The 24,195-nt window shown below is 37.9% G+C and overlaps 1 protein-coding gene across 1 annotated transcript in view; it reads right to left on the reverse strand.

Annotated features, from left to right (window-relative positions):
- ADAMTS2 (ADAM metallopeptidase with thrombospondin type 1 motif 2) overlaps positions 1-24,195 on the reverse strand; it is a 257,227-nt gene that overhangs the window by 135,575 nt on the left and 97,457 nt on the right. Inside the window, 1 exon segment of the mRNA XM_032212158.1 lies at positions 15,402-15,555. Coding sequence (XP_032068049.1) covers positions 15,402-15,555 — 154 coding nt within the window.

Here is a 24,195-nt window from a genome sequence, read left to right on the forward strand (position 1 = left end):
AAGAGGACCGGCAGGCTAGACAGAAGCGAGGACCTAGCTTCTTTTTCTTCATGAATGGTTCAGCAGAGAGGATGTATTTTGAACAGAGTTATTAGGATGTAGCTGCTCCAGGCATAAACCATCTCTTAGCATTTCATGACATTCAAAGCCGGCAGGTAGCTCCTCCAAAGTTCTTAAAGAACCGTAAAATGTTGCCACATTTATAGCAAGAAAAGAATCTACAGCAAATGGACGCAGAGGAGAATGAAGCAACACAAGGCAGGATAATAAAGAGAATGTAACACAAGTTCAATTGAAGTACACAAATGACCCATTTATCAGCGACTAGCCATGGGCAAGTTATACATTCAATATGCCTTCCCTACTGTTATCTCATAAAAACTGATACTTGAGTTGGAACACACAGGCTTTAAGGAGATCCATTTCATAAGCATGGGGAAGATCATATCAATGTATAATTGGGGGCTTCCGTCAGATTGCCACTTCTGCTAATGGTCATCAGCTTGTCTTGTGAAATTAATTTCCACCAATTAATCTGTACACTGAAGTATTTTCTTTGACTTGAAATCACAATTGTACACATTAGAACCAATCAAACCCGCATAAATCTTTCCCAAAACTTCTACCGATAAGAATGTACCAAAGAATTAAAGAGTAAGAAGAGATCTTCTAGTTCAACTGCCTTCCCAGAATTGGGATCCTCAAATCATTCCAGACAAATGATTGTCCAACTTTTGCCTGAAGCCTTCAGTGAAAATTCCAAGAGGTAGGTTGGTCCACTGCTTAATAGCTCCTATGGTCAGAAAATTCCTCACTTTGAGTTTGGATCTTTCTCTGTAAAGTTTTTACACAGCAATTCTTGCCCTACTTTTTTCTTCCTTCCTTCCTTCCTTCCTTCCTTTTAAATATGCCACCCACCTCACTCTGAAAAGCAACTTATGGAAGATAAACAATTATCCTATTTTCTATGACGGCACTCCAAGTATTGTAACACTTCTATTATGTCTCCCTTTTGCTTTCTCTTTTTCCAGTCAAGCATACAAATTCAATTAGGGGCTTGGTATTCTCTGAGCTTAGGTGTTTTCCTGTGGACGTTTTGTTTCCAGGTTAGATAACATCATCAGTAGATGATGATGCACTGAAGATGTGCACCAATAACTGGTACTGTAATGAAATTCTGCAGGGAAACAACCCATGTCAGAGAACAGCAAGAACCTGAGCTACCTATATGCACTACAATTGGATATTCAGTTCCTTAAACTATGCATAGGATTTGATCCCCAGCCCCCCTTGTCATTTTTGTTCTTCTTCTGTGTATTATTTCTAGTGGCCCCTTAAAATCTTTCTTCTATTGTGGTAATCAACACCAGGCATAGTACTTCCACTTTCACCATGTACCAGTAATACCAGCAATGTAAGATATCCCCTGCCCTTCCTGTTCTAGAACTTCAGGTTCTCCCTTTAGCATTACTTTCCTTCTGCATTGTCCTTCTTAAGTTTGTCTCTTGTTGCATCTTGTTGCATGTTCCTAAGCATTTCCTCTTTCTTACTGCTTCCTTCTTTGCTGTAATTTACTGTGTTTGGGCTTATGTTCTGAGTGTGGTTTTGAGTTCTTAATAATAAACATAATTATATGAGCTGGGGTGACACAGTGGTTAAAATGCAGTACTGCAGGCTACTTTTGCTGACTGCCAGCTGCCTACAATTTGGCATATTGAATCTCACCAGGCTCAAGGTTGACTCAGTCTTCCATCCTTCCAAGGTGGGTAAAATGAGGACGCAGATTGTTGGAAAAAAATATGCTGACTTTGTAAACTGCTTAGAGAGGGCTGTAAAGCATTGTGAAGTGGTATATAAGTCTAAGTGCTACTGCTATTATAATAAGCATAGCTGGGAAGAAAAAGTTCACTTGACATTAAAGCCAAAATATCTATACTCATCACAATGGGTCTATACAGCATAGGACATAGAACCATAGGGCTGGAAGGGACGTCAGAAGTCCTTGTACAAACCTCTGAAGGAGACCTTATGCCCTCCCATCAAATGATTGGTCAGTCTATTTTTGCAAACCTCCAACGATGGAGCACCCATAATTCCAGAAAGAAAACAATTAATTGTTCTCACCGTCAGAAAATTTGGCCTTACTTCTAGGTTAGATTTGTCTTTAACAAGCCTCCACCTATTAATTCTATCTTGCCCTCTTGTGCTTTGGAGAGGGGTTGACCCCTCTTCTATGTGACAGTCCCTCAAGTACTGGAAAACAGTTATCGTGCCCCCTCCCAATCCTTCCCTTCAACAGAATAGACATATCTAGCTTCCTCAACTGTTTATCATACAATTTAGCCTCGATATCCTTTATCATGTTGTTGATCTTCTCTGCACATTTTCTAGGGTCTCGGCATCACTTTTGGTATCGTGGTGACTAGAACTGTATACAGTATCTCAAGTGTGGCCTCACTAATGCAGTACAAAACATTGTAAGAGCCCCTCAAATATTGGAAGACTGCTATCACATAACCCTTAGTCCTACTCTTTGTTAGACTAGAATACCCAGTTCCTGAATATTTTAGCCTCCAATCCCTAATCAGCTTTGCATTGCAGACAAACACTCTAGATTTATTTATTTATCATTAATTCATTAGATTTTATCCTGCCTTCATTACTTTATAGGTAACTCAGGGTGGTGAACATGACTGGCCTAAACTCACCCAGCTGTCTTAAGTCTTGATAGAATACAAGGTGATACTTGGAGTCAGAAGAATAAAAGAGAAAGAAATGGAGAAAATCATAAAATACAAAGACTTGCCAATAAAAGTAAAAAAAAAAAAAAAAGCTGAGGCAAAAAAGTGAAGAAAAATACCAATAGTGATTAGTTTAGTTTAGTTTAGTTTTATTAGAATTTGTAGGCCGCCCTTTTCCCTGAGGGGACTCAGGGCGGCTCACATAAAACTGGGAAGGGGGGAACACAAACATCAAGATAGAAGACATATAATAAAATGGTAGGCAACATACATTCATCATTCGGGAGGGGTAACTATCCTTATCCCCAGGCCTGACGGGCGAGCCAGTTCTTCAAGGCTATGCGGAAGGCTTGGACGGTGGAGAGGGTACGAATCTCCACGGGGAGCTCGTTCCAAAGGGCCGGGGCCACTATAGTGATATTTTATGGCCTATTAGCTAATCAATGCACTAAACTAACTAACCAATTGTGACAATCCCAGAACATTTGGAGTACCACTTGAACACTATCAGCATTGTCAATTCACCATCAGTCAATTACAAAAAGCACCTTTACTTGGAACAGTTTATATCTTGCAATGATACCTTTAACACTATCAAACATCTGCCTATTTCAGGTCCTTAGGAAGGACACGTTCAGTGAATAAAAATGCCTAATCCAGTCTAAACATCTGGCTGACATTGTGATTAACTACAATAATAATACAATTTTTCATCTGTCAATTATAAAAGGCCATATTGCTTGGATCTGCACATATATTATGCCGAATGCATTATGACATCCTATGTTCTTGGCAAGCATTTGATGCATATGAAGGCCAACACCAACTGTAATGAACTGGCAGCTGTGATATCTCTCACTTTTTGTGCACATAATAATAATAATGAAGTGCATTACTCACCTATTTACCATTAAATAAGAAGCTCCATTGGCACAATAGAAACTTATTTTCTGAGATTAGAAATAGATACCTGGTATACAATTTTCATCAGGCCCACCAACACTTATTTATGGTTATCATCTTTTTCATCGTCAACACCATAATTAAAATAATTGCAACTACAATCTGGTCAAAACATTAGAGAGAGCAAGCAGAGGCTTAAGAGCATTTTTTTTGAATGGGGGGATTTAAAGAGAATGTTCCTAATAACTGTATAAGAAGTATAAAAAGAAAAAGAAAGCCTTTTGCTGTGGATCTTTAAGAAACAAAAGTAAAGAAGGACAGAAGCCTGTAGTTGTGACCTGCAATACTAATGACTTATTTGTGATTCTGCTTGAGAAGAGTCTGGCAGGAAGGAGAGAATGTACAGGCATTCAAGAAAAAGTCAAAGATTTGGAGAAGCTGGTGGCCACCCTTCAGCTGATGAGCAAGGATGAAGCTTTATCAAATTAAAAAATGAGCACAGTAGCAAATTGACAGAAGAATCAACTCCCCATAAGGAACAGAATCACAAAAGCAAACACCCAGAGGATGAGGATGATACCAGAAGCTAGATATGCTATTCTAGAAATAACTTGATAGCAACAAAGAATAAGGAAAAGTATAATTCTTATGGCATCTTGAATGGATTTTTGCAGCCATGCCTGATAACACTGCCTTGGACCAGAAGAATACTGGCAATATTTCATGCTAAGGAAAAAAAAATCTCAAAGGCAGCAGAACTCCATCCCATTCAGGCTTTTAATGTATTGCCTGCTTGCCTGCCTGCCTGCCTGCCTGCCTGCCTGCCTGCCTGCCTGCCTACCTACCTACCTACCTACCTATCTATCTATTGCCCAACTCATGGATTGGTGACTCCAGACAACTTACAAAATTGTTTAAAACCCACTGCATAATAAAAACCCATTAAAAGTCCCATCTCACCTCCCATAGCAGCAATTTCCCTACCACTGGATGGTGTCCATTGAAGCACCTCCCTGCTCCACATTCTTTGTGACTCTGACCCCTGCCTAGATACCAAACCCATCCATACAAAAAGCCCAGTCCCTTATAAAGAAAATGAAGCCTTTAAAGAAGGGACAGGAAATGACAGACATTTCCAAGTCACTCCTAACCCAAAAGTTACATTAAATTAAAGCAGTCCAGGAAGAGGGAACCATAAGAGAATGCTGTCATGAAATTTTCTGAGCACAGAATCATAATTGGCATGACCCATCAAATAATATGGATTGACCAGATCAGATCCTCCCCCATCATCTATGCCAGGCATACAAGCAGAATTCCCAAATCAACTCTGCAGATAGGAGCAAATGCCATCCCCTTCTCAGATATTAGCCATGTTAGCAGGGGGATTTTGGGTGCAAAGATCTGTCCCTTCTAGAAGTCATCCTGTATTGTATTCTCAGAATTCATCCTCATAGTTCTTACATATATATATAGACTAAATTTTAATCACAGAGAAGACTACTGTGTTTTCCTGAAAATAAGACAGGGTCTTATTTTCTTTTGACCCCTGAAATAAGTGCTTGGCCTTATTTTCGGGGAGGTCTTATTATTTTTGAGGCGCAGAAGTCATGGCTGCTGCTGTGTTGCAATATTTTCAGGGAAAACTTATTTTCAGGGGAGGACTTATTTTAGTGCATGCACTCAAAAACTCGATTGGGCTTATTATCTGGGGGGGGGGGTTATTTTCATGGAAACAGGGTAGGCATTTTGTTTTCAGGTGACTGAATATTCTGAATGGGCTTGACTGTGATAGCAGGTAATAAGCTGTGCAAATATGAGGACAAGGCTCTTTGGGTCCCTCAGGATGATTAGGCGAGCTAACAATCTATTCATCAGCTCAACAGCAAAAAATCTTCCTCAAGGCTTTGACAGCCAGAAGAGCTCCATAGTATTATGACTGGGACATCTTCAGACCCATCACAAAAGCTCCTTAGTCTGCACCATAGTACGAAATGCCATCTTATGACCCATCTTACCAATATCAGATTGGCCGCAACCTGCTGGCCTTCAGGAAAGCACTCAAAACTTGACTGTTTACCCAGGCTTGGAGGTTGGCAAATTGGTGAAGCCTAGGTAGTTGGTTATTACTCTGAGGTTTTATTCTTGGCTGCAATTTCTTCTTTTTTTATTTAGATTGCGTGCTGCACGATGGTTGCTTTTTAATGGTGATTTATAATTCATATACTCTATTTGCTGTCCAGATCATGCTGGCAAGCAGGGTGGCCATATAAATGTAAATAAATAAATATTCAATTGTAGAATTCAAAGCTGTGATCCTTCAGTGCCAGCGCATAATTACAGATGAGCTACAAAACCCCTTTTTGTTCTTGCCCTCCAGCTTGATTGCACGTCTGCTAAGCAAAGCTTATTCAGTCACACATGCCACTGTGAAAGATCATCCAGTCTTCACCATACGGAGCACAATGTTTCAAGAGGGCCCCTACAGGAAGGCCAGCAGCTAAATAATCAAGGGCAGACACCTAGATGGATGGCAAGATTGTGTGTGTGTGTGTGTGTGTGTGTGTGTGCGCGCGCGCACACACACACACACACACGTCTCTTTCATACTGATGAGAGAGAGTGGCTGAATCTATCATGGGATGCAGCAATCTTCCAAAGTAAATTTAGCCATTAGGAGAATGGGTCTTACAGTTTTACTGGGGAGGTTTGTTTCTTGGAAATTATAGCAATAGCAATAGCAATAGCAGTTAGATTTATATACTGCTTCATAGGGCTTTCAGCCCTCTCTAAGCGGTTTACAGAGTCAGCATATTGCCCCCAACAACAATCTGGGTCCTCATTTTACCCAACTCGGAAGGATGGAAGGCTGAGTCAACCCTGAGCCGGTGAGATTTGAACAGCCGAACTGCAGAACTGCAGTCAGCTGAAGTAGCCTGCAGTGCTGCATTTAACCAGTGCACCACCTTGGCTCCTTATACTTATAGATTTCTAAGATATAAGCTAACCTGAGCTTAGATGTCAATGTAATTCTAGGAAACTTTACAAACTGATCCAAAAAGCCAAAGATGAGTTTTAAAGACTAAATTGCAGTAAGCAGCTTATACAATGTTTTTTTTCCCCTTATGCTTTCTTATGGTGCAGAGAAAATGAAATCCCTTTTCTGTTCCCCCCCATCTTTATTTATAAGCAACTATGTCAGCCCATAAAATTGTTTCTACAACCTCGAAAGTGCTTGAGAGTCATTGGCTCATGCAGGACCCTATTTCATCGCCTGTCGGTCACTTCATTGGCTGAGTTTACCATCCATATTAAAATATTTGTTTGCTTTTGTCTCTCCATTTGTGTGAACCCAGTCACTGCGTTTTGTAGGTCTTTGTTTGGCTGGTCTTTTTGCTCAGCAGTATCTGTGAATTAAGACATCAAATTTAATATAATATGCAAACCTTGACATTAGCTTTGATCATGGATCCCACCTCTTAATGTAGTAAAAACAAAGATCTATCAACAGTTATTTTTTTATTTTCTTGTGCTCAGAAGGAGAAAATAAACAAACAAAAAGGATCAACTGACCTACCATACGAATTGAAAAGAAAACTCCTGTGACAGATCTAATGTCTAGTGATATATAATTTTTATTTCCTTTTTTTTTTTTAGGAAAAGAAGCTTTGTTGCCCAACTGTGTGGTTAGCAATAGTCTTAACAATCAGATGAGATTCATGTCCTCAGAAGGGCAGAACTATGCTTCTTATTTGAGGGAGCTGATTCACAATAAAATTCACATCCATCACATCTTGGAAAATCTATATGATTCTGCAAAAAGGAGAGGGGACATCAGGGAAAAGGCAGGTGTATTTATCATGCACATACCATACCAGGAGACAACACCCCCCCCAAAAAAAAAAGTCATTGCTGCTTTCCTGACTGCACAATAAGAGAACTCTCATTAATCATTGGGACTATATACTGAAAGGGAAATATTGACTGGATTTGAAGAAACATCAGTTTTCTAATGGAGTAATTCCTTTTTAAAGGTAACCGCTAGAGTTTCTTTAAATTAGAAAGGCTAGCAGCCAATTTATGAGTCATTTCAGGAATTCCAAAGGAACAAAGGAAAAAATAGATCCATTTCTTTCCCAAAATGTAATGTAAATACCCTAGAAAAATCCAGAACGTTGCACAGGATGACAGCTTAAGAGGCAAATTCTTTTTAGAAAACTCTGAAATCTTTTTTTACACAGAATCCATGTACACTTTCTTCATGCAGTTTTTTTTTTCAATTTGATTCTCATTTATTCTGTTTTGATAAGCTGATGGCCTCAACATACGTCTTTCCCCCACTTTTCTTTTCAATCTGCATTCATTCAGCACCCATTCATTCTTGAACCTATATTTTCTTTTTTTATCTCGCACAATTCTTAACTATTTCATTCGGACTGCCTTGAAATTGCATAAATGGTTTGCTTGACATACCCAACTCTTCACTGTTCAACAAAATGAACAGAAGCCATGTTTACTTTTTTCAATCAACCTTCATCCTTCACAAGACACCATTTTTCCATCAGCATTTGTGCCTCTGAAACTTTCTTCATCATTTTCTCATCTTTGTTAATTTGTATACTTTTCGCAAGGTACACAAATTCATCTATTTGCTCCAGTTTTAGCCTTTACTGTGCAATTTGCAATTGGCTAGTCCATTTTCCATGTGAAGCACAACTACTCAAGTCAATCAATGCATTAATTGTCAGATCAAGTCTCCTTACGGCATTATATGTAAGCCGCGGTGGCACAGTGGTTAGAGTGCTGTACTGCAGACTACTTCTGCTGACTGTCTGCAATCTGGGCAGTTCAAATCTCACCAGGCTCAAGGTTGACTCAGCCTTCCATCTTTCCGAGGTGGGTAAAGTGAGAATCCAAATTGTTGGGGGTCATATGCTGACTCTGTAAACCGCTTAGAGAGGGCTGTAAAGCACTGTAAAGCTGTATATACAATAAGTGTAAGTGCTATTGCTATAAAATCTACATAAAACGTGCTGAAAATAATTTGGTTTCTCAGCCAACTTGATACCATCTGCATAAAAGTACACACACATTCACATATCCAGTCAAAATATCCCTGATCACCACAGACCTTTCTTACACATTTACCCAGGGAGATATCCTATATACTTGTTTTATTTCCTGTTCAGTGTTTAACAATTAATTTCACATTCAGAATCTTTTGTCACCCATGTAGCCCAAATTTTCTCAGTTGCACATCATAAAAAATAAAATCAAACATTCTTTTTAATGTATTCATTCATTTGCTATACCGTATGTACATATCAATTGACCTATCTTAAATCAAGTATCTAGAATTAACATTTTTTTTACAGAGCTGTTCATCAAGCAGTGACTATTCTCATTAATAATTGGGTCACTGAATGATTTATTGAGCCCTGATGGCGCAGTGGTTAGAATGTAGTATTGCAGGCTAATTCTGCTGAGTGCCAGCAGTTTGATTGGGCTGTAAAGGACTGTGAAGTGGTATACAAGTCTAAATGTTATTGCTATTTAGTCACTTAGAAAGTTCTACAATTTCCCCTAAATTTGTAGTTGCTTCTGTTATATTATGTATTGACCTCCTTAATCCAATCAATGCTCAGTCAAACATTCATAGAATATCTTTTAGCAGGATACAGGTACAGACTGCATTGCCAGTCTTAGTCACACCTATAACACATGGACCTTTCTGACAATATAATATAATAATTCTTTATCGTCAGTGCACAACATATGTACAATGAGATGGGTTGACTGACAATCACAGTATTGGTCAGTATTGGCACATTTTGGCTAGAATGCCATAATTATAAATTAAGTGCAGTTTTGCTCTGTGCAGGACTGTGCTAGTCTATGCAAACTAGATCATTGAGCAAATGACTACCATGCAAGCCAAAATAATGTGGCATACATTCCACCAACTGGAAGGCATATGCACTGTATGACACAAAGTTATTGCTTGAAGTGGGAAATAAGCATTTTCTCTTTTTTTAAAAATTGCATGAATTAGAAATGTCACTCTTATCTCACTGCTGCCTGTTCCTAGCAGAGACTCAGGTTTTAAGTGGTTGTCATACCAGAACCTATAAGAAACATATTAAGTTTGTTCAGTGCATTTAGCTACATATTAATGGAACTCTTGCTTTCAGATCATTTTTCACTTTATTTTTCCACATATTATTATGTTTGGCATAAATATATCAGTGTTGCACTTCAACTATTAATATTGGTACTTGTTTGGGATGCTCATATTCCCCAGCCTCCTAACAAAAGACCATCATGTGATATATCCTGGAAATGTTATAACCTTAATTAAGCCTCTTCCTGACATTAAGCCAAAACCTGACTGCTTTGCCAAGATGCATTTCTTTTTTCTTTTAACTCATAAAAGATTTTGATTACAGTTAAAATGATTTCCAGACTGACACAATCTCATGCCATTCTATTAATGTATGTCTTCTTCAACCACATAGCATTTCTTTCAAAGACAAAATGTCTGGAAGTCAACAATAAGAATTGTTTTGTTGATTTGCTTGTGTTTTCACTGAAATTCTGTGGGAAAGATAGAATACAGCTTTATGCACAGGCTAATAAAAGAGTATGGGACAGAGAAGGACAGATCTTTGCAAGCAAATGTAGCATTCCCATTAGTTTTAGGTTACAATCTGTGAGCACAGTAAGCACAAATAAGAGAACCAGTTGAGTCTAGGAGTGAAGGCTGAAACCAGGAGACTGTCAGTTCTAGGCCTCCCTTAAACATGAAAAACAGCTGGGTGACTTTGGGCCTAAATTTAGATTATGTGTTTCATTGTAGAGTTCCAATTTTGATGGCCATGAAATCTCTTTTCCTGTGAATATGCAGAATATATATATTCTCATTCTCTCTCTCCCTCTCCCTCCCTCCCTCCCTCCCTCCCTCTCTCTCCAACTTACCTCACAAGATTGTTGTTGTGGGGGAAATAGGAGAAAAAAGGAGTGTTAAATATAGTCAATGCCTTGAGATGTTTATTATAACAATAAAGGTGGTTTTTTTTAAAAAAAAAAAGCAAAGCATATAACATCTCGGTTTAAGGTTGTGGCTACCTGCTATTCCTTTATTCCTACTTAAATAGATAAGCAACACCATAAAAACAAGGAACCAGAAAGATCAAAACTGAAAAAGTATTGCCTTGGAAAGGTGACCACGTTTCTATTTAATTATCTGTATTTGAAAAGATTAATAGAAAACTAGAGCTCAGAAGGGATTAATTTATATCCCTGATTACTATATTATGTTGAAGATTGTAATTTCAAGGGGCTGTTCTGATATTGTAAATATAGTATTCCTTTTTCATAGAACAGTTATCCCAGACTGGAATCAGTTAGACAAAAACACAAGATTTCAAGAATTTAATTCCTTTTTGTATTCTCCTCCCCCCACTCCCTTGGTTTTGTTAGCCGCCCTGAGTCCCTCGGGAATAGGGCGGCATACAAGTCGAATAAAACCTTCAAACCTTATGATAAATAATATTTATTGAAGAAAAGGTAGACACTCATAATGAAAGAATTCAGTTCACTATTATCTTAAAGAAGCAAGCTGCTACTTTTAGAATCAACATTCAATATTCACTCTATGGGCTGGCCAGCTTGATCTTTTGGGTGGAAAAGCTGGTTTTCATCAGTGCCTTTTTAAAACAATAGTCAAAAGTGCTACTGTGTTCCTTTTCTTGAAATGTGTCATAATTAATTCTTATGAGAAATATAAATATACAAAAACTAGTAAGGTATCTGCATCCCAGAATGACTATGAGTAAATTTACTTAAGGAGACACTCTAAACTTTGTCTTCCTGCACAAGATAGAGCTAGAGAAATGTTTGGACTTCTTCCACACAGATCCATTGATGGCTCTCAGATGTCTTAGGCAAGTCTTAGCTAAAGACAATTACCAACCAACAATGCTAGCTGATACAAGAGCATCAAAATGAATAACCCAGCTGAGAACTGAAATATAAATTTGATATTAAGAGAGCTACCACAACTCCCATGGCATACCAACAGCAGATAAGCATGTCCCAAACAGGAAGAAACTGAATTCATTGCATTTTATTTGCTTATTTGTTTACCAGAGAGCTCTGGTCTGATCTAGTCTTCTTATGTTTTTCATCAAATGGACACAGAAAAAGTATTGAGCTTGATTTGTAGCATCCTTGGTTTCAGACTATTTTGCCTAAAGGAAACCGGACTAAGATTTGGTCAACAGTACATTAATAAATAGGTGGCATTTCAAATAACTCTTGGGAATAACTTATATTCCATACCCTGAATTTCAGCTACTGTTTCTGAGACATTGGTGCCAAAGAATATATTGACCAACTCAGTCAATTGCAGTAGGAAATCTTACTGTTTTGTGGAATCTCTGTTTGCTGTGTGTTGTTTCTGTTTATTTTAACAACTAAGATTTTTAAAAGTAATGCCATAAGGCATGAATTATGCTCAAGCTCTTTTGTTTCAGAGAAAAATATGTGGCAGTTAAATATTTTTCCAACACTGAAATAATTTGCATCAACACATTATTAACCCAACAATCTGCATTAGAAGAATAACAAAAAAAATGTGCTACAAGGGAAACCTGATCATTTGGCTTCAGCACAAATTTAAACAATTAGAAACCTTCTTCAAAAGTTTGGTTGAATGCATAACAGCCTAAAAATTAGTAGGGATCAGGGCTGCAGATGCAACCCACTTCTTCCATTCTCTCATCTCCAAGGATTAATCAGAAGGTCTAAAGTAATCTACGCTTGCAACCCATGACATCGGGAAGCCTGTGGAAGCACTGGGCATTGAATCATCCAAAGAAGTGTGCTATCATGTATTCAGTTATCCTTTAGGTCTCTCATCTAAAAACAGATTTAACTGAATGCAATGCCAGCATGCATGCCCATCCTACGCTCACTTTCAAACCCTCCTGCATTCAAACTTACTCCTGAGTAGGATGAGTATCTTTTCATCATCAGCAACCTGGATTCATATGCATTCAGTAGGGCTGCAGTGATGAGATAGAAAGCAATATATAAATAGGACCACCACCCCTCAATTAATGCTATGTCTGTCTTCTCCACACTACATTATTCTCCCCAAAACTAGGGAAGATCCCTTCTGAGATGCTTTCTCCACCTCCAGCTCTCCTTCAGACTCAGATTTCATTCATCAGACCATTGTCTGGTCTTCCATTTCTCTCCCCAAGCCATTTTCTTATACTGGTACATATAAATGAGATGGGCAGCTATATACACTTGATAAATAAATAACAAAGCCAATATAAATAAATAAATAATAAATAAATAAATGATAAATAAATAATAATAAATAAATAAATAAATTACAAAGCAGCTAAATCAGATAGGTAAAGGTAAAGGTTCCCCTCGCACATATGTGCTAGTTGTTCCCGACTCCAGGGGGAGGTGATCATCTCCGTTTCAAAGCTGAAGAGCCTGCACTGTCTGAAGACGTCTCCGTGGTCATGTGGCTGGCATGACTAAATGCCGAAGGTGCATGGAACACTGTTACCTTCCCACCAAAGATGGTTCCTATTTTTCTACTTGCATTTTTACATGTTTTCGAACTGCTAGGTTGGCAGAAGCTGGAACAATAATGGGAGCTCACTTCCCTGCCGACCTTTCTGATCAACAAGCTCAGCGTCTTAGCCACTGAGCCACTGCATCCCTATCAGATAGTCACAACCCAAAAATTATTAGTAAACAAGTGCATTTAAAAAAACAACGAAGAACTAATTACCTTGTACAGCAACACTTACTCAATGCTTTCATTCCTCCATTCACCTTTTCTCATTGTAAATTACATACATTTAAGTTATGGGGCTCAGAAACACCTATTTTTCATGTGTGATCTTTGTCTCTCCTAGCATATAGTAGCACTTAGCTGCTTGGCTGATTCAAGAAAACAAAACACGAAGCAGATTTGGTCCCAGTAGAGTGGTAGACTACATGGATACATGGTTTGACTTGAAAGGGAATCTACCTTTATTGTTCAATGTTTGTCTAGTTTGCTAAGTTTCTTTAGCTAAAGGACAAGATGGCATTTTTTCCACCCACCCCCATTCAGAAGAAAATTAAATTGCTAGTCCAATCTTACTTTATTGGACAAAGCCCTTCACTATAAGTGACGTTCTAATTCCAGGTGAGCAGAACAGTCCACAAGACACACATTTCTCTGCCTTTCTGCCAAAATGAACAGGAAGATGGGAAGTTCAAGATAAATGGTGTGGAAATGCCATGGCTAGTTGTTACAAAGCGAAGCTTTACCCTTTGTAACTTGTGTTCTGGCACTTTATTCAGCAAACCCAAGTGCCTCTAACATCATGTGAGTCTGTATTGTATAATGGAGGAAAACCATGTTAGATTCTCTCCCATCTGCTTTGTAATAGTTCTTGTGAATTTGCTACTAAAATATAGGAATATAGGAAACTACAATTGATATCAGACTTTCACTCATCAAGCCCAATAAATCTTTCCCATCATGTTTCGCTCAAAATTATTCATTGGAAGTTCCAAATCTGGGAGTAATATCTTTGGTATGCCATGAATGAGCATGACTATTGTCCCTTCTCGTGTAGATTTTATTAAAAATCTCAGGGCACAATAAATCAACTCTTATGACACAATTTTTCCAAGTCTAACTCTGATCAACTCTTAACAGCAAGATTGAATTCTAGAATGTTCAAATCCAAGGAAAGACTGAACAGATAAAAGGTTTTTCCAAACACATATACTTATAGTTCTAGATAATTACAAGACTCTGGAAACAATTCACCAGTACTGAAATTTGACAAAGCCCTAAGGGTTGATGCAAACATATTATGTGAGTCTTGATTTATCAGCACTTGATTATGGAACAGTTCAGAGTCAATAGCTAAAGGTGTGTACAGCATTCACTGAATAATGTCTCTGACCACATCAATCTGGCGTGCTCAATCAAAGGCTGATTGTTTCAGCCACACAAAATTTTGCAACAATTCTGTTCAAACATTCAGTCTAAGCATGGAACCCTTCAAGGCCAGGGGGATCTGGAGGTGGCTATGCTAGTTCAGGTCAGCAATTCAGTGTGCAGGTCTAAAAGCAAATGCTAATTGCATAATTTTGTTTTTGCACTTAGATGCATAAACAGTGTCTTCCTTTCTATCTTCCATATCAAGAATGGAGGGAATGGGTGATGCACAAGAGGTCACTGGAGGCACAAGAAGCCCATACACAAGCCTTCCCATACATGTTTTGCAATTTTCCAAGATCAGCTAAATGCCTGACTAATGCTAATATAATCAATGCATATCTATATTATTCACAGAGGTTCCTGGTTCTTTCACATCTAGCATTCTTTGTTAATTTATATACAATGGATCTGCATTTTAAAGACTTTGTTTCCATACTTCCAGACTCGTTGCAAACTTGGCCTAAGCTGCTTGTTTTATTGCTAATCCCAAAAAGTATTTTGGACAATAATCAATATTGGGAAGCTTAGTTAACCTAAAACCATTTCTTTTAGGCCTTCTATTTCATTTAAGCAACAAACATTGAAGCACAACAAGCAGAAAGAAGGAATCTCATTTCTCAAGGATGCAGAGCAGTGGTAGCTGAACAATTCTACCAATGGTGCTACTGAACACATGGTTTTAGCTGAAAGTGTTCAGGCATCCCTTTTCAGGATAACTGTAACCTTACCTCTAGGCTGGGTATCTGGGTTCTCTCTGTGAAATGCTCCCTTGACAGCTGTCCTGCGGTATACCACATGGGTCCTTCCTTCTTCTTCCTCCTGCTTCCCCTTCTGCAGAGGTTCAATGAAATACTCGTCCTTGTCCGTGCGAATCATGCCAGCCTGAAATGACAGGGCAAAGATTGAACATTTCAAATTACTGCCCATGCTGCAGACATTTTGAATAAATCTCTACAATATGTGCAAGCACACTTTAGCCTTCTCCAGGGAGCATTTAGGATGCAGAGAGCAAGCAAGATGAATTCTTGATTAGAGCAACATCAGTGTCTGTGCTTGACAAGGAAGGGCAATAGTAAAGCATTAGACTAAAGGGATTTCTTCTGGAATCTAATTAACAAGAGCCAGGATTATGCTATAGGAGGAGAGGGAGTCATGATCAGAACACCACAGTCAAAGAATGTATAATAGTCATTTGCATTAAGTTATAGCAGTAAAGAAGTGCATTAAAATGGCATCTGCACAGCAGTATGAACACAGGCTTTGAAAGAGAAAAGTCTTGAAACAAATTCTGCACTGCTTGCCTTCACATTGACTTGGTCTACCACTACATACAAAACCAACCCAATTACATTGGGTGGAGACATCTTGGCTGCAATCCAAGGAGGAGGAAGATGAAGAAGAGGATTGGGTTGACAGCAGTTACAGTTGGGATGGATGAAATTTTATCTTCCATATTCTGCCCCATTTTATTTGTCAAAGTGCCCACAAGGGTGGGCAGAGCAGAGCAGAGCAGAGCAGAGCAGAGCAGAGCAGAGCAGAGCAGAGTAGAGTAGAGTAGAGTAGAGTGAATAGAATAGAAAAGAATAGAATAGAATATTATTTTTTGGCCATGTGTGATTGGACACACAAGGAATTTGTTTCCAGTGTGTAAGCTATCAATATACATACAAACAATGAAGTGATAAATCATAAGATACAACAAACAAAGTGATGGTCATAAGATACCAATAGGTAAAAAGATAAAGGTTCCCTTCGCACATATGTGCATTCCCGACTCTAGGATACCAATAGGAGTAGGTAATAGTCCTACTAAAAAGTTAGATATTAACATACTCTGGAGAGACCTGAAAGGCCAGTTGGTTATTTTAAAAAATCTACCTATATGGTCCATAAGAGTTTGGCTGATTATAAATGCAAGGCTACGACCCTACCTTTCATTTGATTGAGATGCTGGAGCTGGACCCATGATTTTTTAAATATGTTAATATAAAGGCAGGCACTTCTGAACCATATTGGAACCAGCATGTCTGCATTCAAGACACTTACGCTTTCCATATAACTTTGCCACACTTCAGAGCCTCTGCTCCCCATGTGGGCATGTAGAAGTGAGGGAAGGAAGAAAGGTCAGCAACTAAATTTCTTTTCCTTTTCTTTTCAATTAGTGTGCACAGAAGGGGGAAATGGTTTCTGAAAGGAAGCAGATGTGGCAGGAAGATTTAATTTCTTCCAACCTGCACACACTGTGGTCCTACTCCCAGTTTGGACCCTTCACCTCAATAATGAAAGAAACTCAATGAGTCAACTACATTCTACATAGAGAAAGAAACTTTAATTGGATTGAAAATTACTATTGGGTCAGGGACTAAATTGTATCACTGAGTTTATAAGAAAGGACATTAATTTAGTTCTGGTATTAGAAACCATACCAAGCTGAGCATGAACTTACAAGTACTGTTAAAAACACAAAAGTGTTGCATTTCAATATCACTAATTTGATCAAGTACCCCGAGATTTCATATCATGGAAGTTTAATTAATTTTATTCAATTGATTTGAGACACTGAATTGCCTGAGTTTGAACTCACACTGGGCATTGTACATTAGGAAGTACATTACTAAAATTAAGTAAGATACAATCATTATTAAAGGAGTAAGAAGAAAGGGGGGGGAAACAAGAACTAATGGCAAATATAGTAACCACACCTTCCCCATTAAACAATCTGACCAAGGGCTCAACCACCCTACCTCAGCCTGGGAAAACAGCTAGGGTTTTAGAGCTTTCTGGAATGCCATTAGGGTGGGAACCACTTGGATATCTCAATCCATGACAGAGGAGGCACGCCTCTTCAGTCTGCTAGATCGCACTGTTTAATTGGAGGGTCCCAGAATGTGCCAACTCTGTTGCATTGAAATAGATGTTGGGAATGAAGAAACATCTTAATTACACTGCTACAGAGAAATAATACTGAAGTGCCAGGATTCCAGAAATATTAGGGCTATTTGCCCATTTCACCCAGTGTATAACTTCTATCTTATGTCATTTGGGGTACAAAAAGAAAAGAAAAGAATTTGCATCCTCTCCCTAGATACCTCTAATCATATGGTTCATCTGTTTTCATTGGTTGTCTGGGGGGAATAAAAAAGTTGATATCAAGCTAGCACTTATACTTTACTTTCACCATGGTACTGAATGGCATAAAGGTAACTTCACTTTAAAACTGTTATGTAATTTCTTAGTCTAATTTAGATAGATTTCACATTAAAGACAGGAAAACAGAAAACTGAACAAAACCAATCAGAATGATTTACAAGCGGTAAACTGAAAAAGGATATTAGCTCCCCCCCTCCCACAACACTTAGGCACGGTAATATCAATTTGAAACTTAGTTTGACGTCATATTTCCATACCAGGAGGGAGGGACAAATTTGCAAATCTGTACATAAAGTTCAAACACAGTTTGAGAGTAATTTCAATATTCAAGCAAATCTCTCTTTAAATTCCAGCCAAGAGATAATTCAGAACATATCGTTCCTCGCTCCTCAAATGGCTCCTCATTCTCCTAAGTATTTCTTTTGGCACTTTATGATGTTTTCCCATATGTAAAGAAGCAGCTGATACAAAAGGAGATCATGAATCATTCATAGACACGCCCTTTTATATCACACTTAAGTTATTATGGATGTTATGTTTATTTGTAGGAATTTATGGGAGACCACATGGGCTTCTTCTAAAGAAAAGGAACAGAACCAAACTATCTGTGTGAAGCAGGGTAATAGTGCCAAGGGCAAGGAAAAATAGGAAGATAGTTGCCAAGCTAACCAATTCAAAACCTTGATTGCTAGCCTAGATGGATTAAGTAGGAAAATCTCAGCATAGGGAGGCCAAGAGCAGAGTAGATAGTTTGGAATGAAAGGGCTGTAACGGCTAACATGCAGTTCTTGGCTCCTACGTAGTTGAGATTATCTACTGGCTTAATGTCAGAACAGAGCTATGATCTGGGCATTGTTTACATAGCACCAGAAAATTGCATTGATTAATTTTCTTAATTTTTTTAATGACCACTGCAGAGAAAAATTAGGCCCCTTTTTAAGATGACATGCCGTACATACAATTTTGAAATCCATCGGACAAATGTGCAGCAAAGGCTAGAGATAGTACCATATTTTTAGCCCTGTTGCAAGAAATATTTTTGATGCAGAAAAATGCACCTCGTAGAACAATCAGAGAATGACAAACTAGATGAATTATGGAATTCTTTCCTTTGTTCTTCCATTTTTTTCACCGTGTTGTTAGTACAAGACATAATGTCCTTACTAAGTGCATTGGTTAAATATTACTGCTGTCCCTTATAATATTATAGCAGTTTCTGTGTGGTGATTTCTAGATGAATAAAACTGAATGATGTTCATTTGGCTTCCAGGTCTAAAAAAGCGTCAACCTTGGTAAAGGAATGAACACTTCTGGAATAACTCAATGAGACTGCAATGAGCATTGAAACTTGGATTATTAAAATTCCAGACAAGATTGGAACTAGAAAATCTACAAATATCAGAGGAATTTCCTGATAGTTGTTTTGTCAACAACTGACAAAAACAGATTATCTACAATTCCAACATAACACAGCATCTAGTTTTCACTTACTGCATATAATGTTTCTGTCTTCCACTTAAAACATGAAGGGATTTTCTGTCTCACTATAAAAACTGGACCAGAAGTTGTAGATGTAATTACATACATGTAAACATTCCTTTTAAAAAAAAACAACCAGTTATCAGTTCCAAAAGAGTGTGTGTGTGTTTGTGTGTGTTTGTGTGTGTGTGTGTGTGTGTGTGTTTAGCAAATCTGGATCTACATAATTTTGTCTTTAAAATGAAAATCTTTTTTTTCAGTACTATGAATTGTTCAGTTGTACTTAATTGAACATTTTCATTTCAGGTCTATGTCCTTTCTCTCTTTTTAAAAATTTTATTTAACTTATCAAAGTTTAAAATGAAAATGAAAATAATGGGGAAAAGGAGAAGGGAAAAGTGAAGAGAAAGAAGTGTAGGGGAAAAGGGGAAAAAGAAAGAATAGCATTGACTTCCGAATCTTTTTGGTGCAATAGAATAAAATAGGAATATTACAGCCTCAACTTTTTACTTTTACATACTGAACATGTAGTAGCCATTTCTGTAATAACAAACTTATCTAATCATCAAAACCCCAAAGCAAAGATTTCTCCCCCCCCACCCATTTCAAACAAAATCCAGATGTGTTTTCTAACTAGAAACAAAGTTTTCTTTGATTACATCAGTTAATTTAGCTATCTCTCCTAGTTCTATCAGTATTTCCAGCCATTCATCCATTGTGGGAATTAGAGTATCTTTCCATTTTTGTATATAAAGCATTCTTACTATTATTAACATATATAACGGCAAAGTTCCCGATTTTTTTCAAGTTATTTGTCCATTAAGCCTAAAAAAACTTATGACAGCAGCAAGAAATCAGTACCAAGGCGTTTGAAACAAGTACTTGTTTATTGCATGCTAGCTCTGTATAACCATCAGGAAAATTGGCAGTAGATAAAAATCAACGAAATTCAAGGAGGATTTAGATCTCTTGTGGACACAAAAGGATTCCAAACTGATGATGCACTTGACTCTTCCCTTGGGTTCAGCCTGGTCATCTCCTATAGTCTCTGGTTTAATTTTTATATTCACTTTTAACAATCTTCTGTATTAAAATATGAGCCTTACTCCAGTATTTCTTTGCTTTATCACAGGTCCCCCAAAGATGGTAAGAAGTTTCTTCTTTGCATTTACATTTTCCACACACATTTGAAATATCTTTGTACATCTTTGGCAATTTATTGGGTGTTAAATACCAACAGTACTGATCCTAGGTAGCATTCATTTTTGGTCCTTTCAGGCTTTATCTTAATATTTATCTTATTTATGATAATTCAGTTAATTTACTATCTGGTTCCAAGGAAAGCCTACCAAAAATTGTATTTATTAATGGGTTCATTCCTTTTTAATTTAACTCAGTTAAAAAGATACAAGAAGCCAATTTAAGGGAGCTAAACAGAAACAGGGAAGTGAAGGCTACTTAGTTTGGGGTAGCCAAAGGCAATGTCTCTGTTTCTTTTCACTTTAAACAATACTATCCACATGCATGATTCTAGTGAATCAAGGATTTGCTACAGTTTCTGTTTTTATAAGAAACAGTTATCATTCAATTTGTATTATTGGGTGATCATTCCTCAGGAGGAAAATTGGGAAAAACAGGAAATTCTAATCCATGGACTTTTAAAATAAAACTCAGAAGTCATCTCTTGCATAGTATGGTGTTCTCCCTGCTTAACTATGAATTTTCACAGCAAATATTTTATTCACAGGAAAAAACATTGTAGAAAAGAACCTACTTTTTACAGGGTAAAAAAAATACTGAATGAGAAGGCTAGAATAATCCAAGTATTTTTAAAGAAGTATTTAGCATTAGTAAATTCTTACTGACAATCAGCACATTTTTCAACTAGGTTAAGTTATTCCATCTTTATTGTCATGAATATTCATGTTGTTTTTCTGTTTGTAAGACTGATTGATTGATGTCCATTCTTTCTTTCAGGTGCTCAAGGCAGCAGACATAGCATTGTCTCATCCAATTTTCCTCCACGACAACAACCCAGTGAGGAATTTTGAATTGAGGCTGTGACTAGCTGGCTCATTTTGTGAGTTTCCATGGCTGAGAATCTCCCAAGTGCTGGACCAACACCCTAATTGCTCACCAAGCAGACTCTTAATTAAGGGATTGTATAGACATACAATGTGACAGAAAAACCACAAGATATCTTCAAGTATATAGAGTAAACCCATTTACCTCAGTAATCTCTGCTGGTCTTGAATTATTTCAGCATGAATTATTTCATGTCATATTATTTAAAGGTTCATCTTTTTGAAATTATTATTGAAGGGAATGGAATGGAAAAAAGTACTTTAATATTTTTGGGGAAATTAGCTGGATGATACCATGGAGATTCTCGGTCATTCAGGTCATGGTTGTCCCAAAGGTGCTTTTTCAAAAGGCAACTGGACTTTGTTTTTCCTTGAAGACATTTTGCTTCTCATCAAAGCAGCAAATGGGTGTGGAACCAGTACACTGTAGTAAGACATGTACAGATCTGTACATTGGAGAAACAAAACAACCACTTCACAAAGGCATGGCACGACATAAGAGAACAAACCCATCAGGACAAGATTTAGCAGTCTATCTGCATTTGAAAGTTCACATTTTGGACAGAGAGGACTGCTGGTTTGAAAGATGGGTCAAAGAGGCAATCTACATTAAGATTGAACAGCCCTCTCTCAACATAAGGGGAGGGATATGACACCACCTAGCTCCTGTTTACAACACACTCCTTTCAGCAATTCCAAGAAGTTCCACAACCATTTACATTATTCAAGTGACCCTCCGGGCACAGAATAATAGTCAACTGGCCTCAACAACTCTCAGAACAGTGCTAACAACAGATGACTGCAAGAAATATAAATTCATTTAGCTAGAACTGAAGAAGCTTCTTGGATGAGAAGCGAAATGTCTTCAAGCAAAAAACAAAGTCAGGCTGACTTTTGATAAAGCGCCTTTGGAATTGTTGGATAATATGTTGGATTTACTCAACTTTATGTGTTGAGAAATATATTAGGACTACAACTCTTAAAATTTCAGCCACACTGGGAGCTACAATGCCAAAACATCTCAAGGGCACCATGTGTAGTGAATGCTCCTGATTATTAACAACTCTCCTCATTCACCTCTGACTTAATTCTTTTTGGTGTTGGGTGGTAGGACTGATTGTTGACACCCCTTCTATTTTAAGTTTCAAAACTCTCTATAAGTTTTAAAGTTCCAATAGTCAAAACTATAAATGTTATATTCCCTTAAAAGAAATTCATCTGTTGATGTTAGCTCAAGGGTGCATATCTTCCCATTTTTCAGTCCAGAGAAATTCCCTCACTTGACTAACGTAAGTCCATCTTTCCACCACCAATTTCTCCTAAAACAGGATCAGGGCTGCAATTCATTGTATTGAAGAAGAGGACACAAATGACATTCTCCCCTCAATCCGGTCATTTTGTTTGTATGGTGGCTTTCCTTAAAAGTTTTAATTTGCCAGCATATTTGAAATTGACAGACATCTCAGGGCTTTACAGCTTGAGGTCCTATCACTAATTAAATGTCTCCTCTAGCTGAACACTCAGCAAGTGCTTTAATTGTCTCCTTATTAACATTCATATCACAGCTTCATGTTCTAGACCCGTAATAAAGTCAGCTTGCTTAGCTTCTACAGCTGCTTCTTAAAGCTCTGGAGTTCAGATCCATGCTGCAGTTTCAGCTTTAATTGACGTTCATTTTCTCCTCATTAGTACAAGTGAATACATTGCTTTTCACCCTACAGAGTTTTACCACTGATTTTTTATAACTAGCAGCACAGCAAGGAAATATAAGTAATTTCACTTTAATTTTAAAGTGAGGAGGGGAAAAACTATTTTGGAGGATTTGTTGATAATGCAACTCCAGAAGCATTGAATATTTGGTCATTTTATCATTCTGACCACTAGAAGACAATTGGTGCCTTCTTTATCATTGTGCTGCTATCCCCAGACTGGAAGACTTCTCTTCAACCCATTTTACACAGGAAAAAAATTTACACCATGCGGATAGAAGCATAAGGTGCATCCTTTCCAACACAGCACATAACTTCATTCATAAATGTTACTTAATTTTGTGGACTTGTCCTTGGGTGTCTTTCAGTTTTAAATCCCATTTTTAATGGATTTCTTTGTTCTCACAAATACATCCTCAGTTTATTATGTCGATGTTGTCCCCTCACTCTCTTGCCTCACAGGTTGGATCTTCTGAAGATCTGGAGGAGATCTTCACAACTTTGGATGACGGTTGGGGTAGAAATCAAATAATAAATGGGAAAGTTCCAACCAAAACTATTGCCTGATTTTCCCTGAAGGATTGATCCCAATATTACTAACTAAGTAATAAAGTAATTTATAGCATAATTACACCATTTTTGAAAACTTCTTCAAAAATTTCCCTATGTAGAGATATGTGTACTGACTAAGCCAGGGGTGTTAAACTCAAGGCTTGCAACTTGGATCCATCCCATGGGGCTGCCTTGGAAACAGAAAAGGACTGGCCCATGGTGCCTCTGAAAACAGAGCTTGGGAGGGCTGCTGGCAGAGTTTTGCAGGAGGCCATCGCAGCAGAAAATGAAGCTCAGAAGCCCATTTTTGCTGGCAGAACACTCGGATTCCCCTGACATGAGTGACACTGAGCTGGCCACACCCACCCCAGCCCCCAAAGTCAAACACAACCCTGATGCAGCCCTCAATGAAATTGAGTTTGACACCCCTGGACTAAGCGGTCATAATATCAACTAATCAGTAAGATGGCCATGATTTATTGACTAGAGAAGAATGTAGATTCAATTGTGAATGAACAACAACAACCCCTTTGAAATTTTACAATGAA

This window comes from Thamnophis elegans, chromosome 2 (genome assembly GCF_009769535.1).
Source record: "Thamnophis elegans isolate rThaEle1 chromosome 2, rThaEle1.pri, whole genome shotgun sequence".
NCBI classification, from domain to species: domain Eukaryota; kingdom Metazoa; phylum Chordata; class Lepidosauria; order Squamata; family Colubridae; genus Thamnophis; species Thamnophis elegans.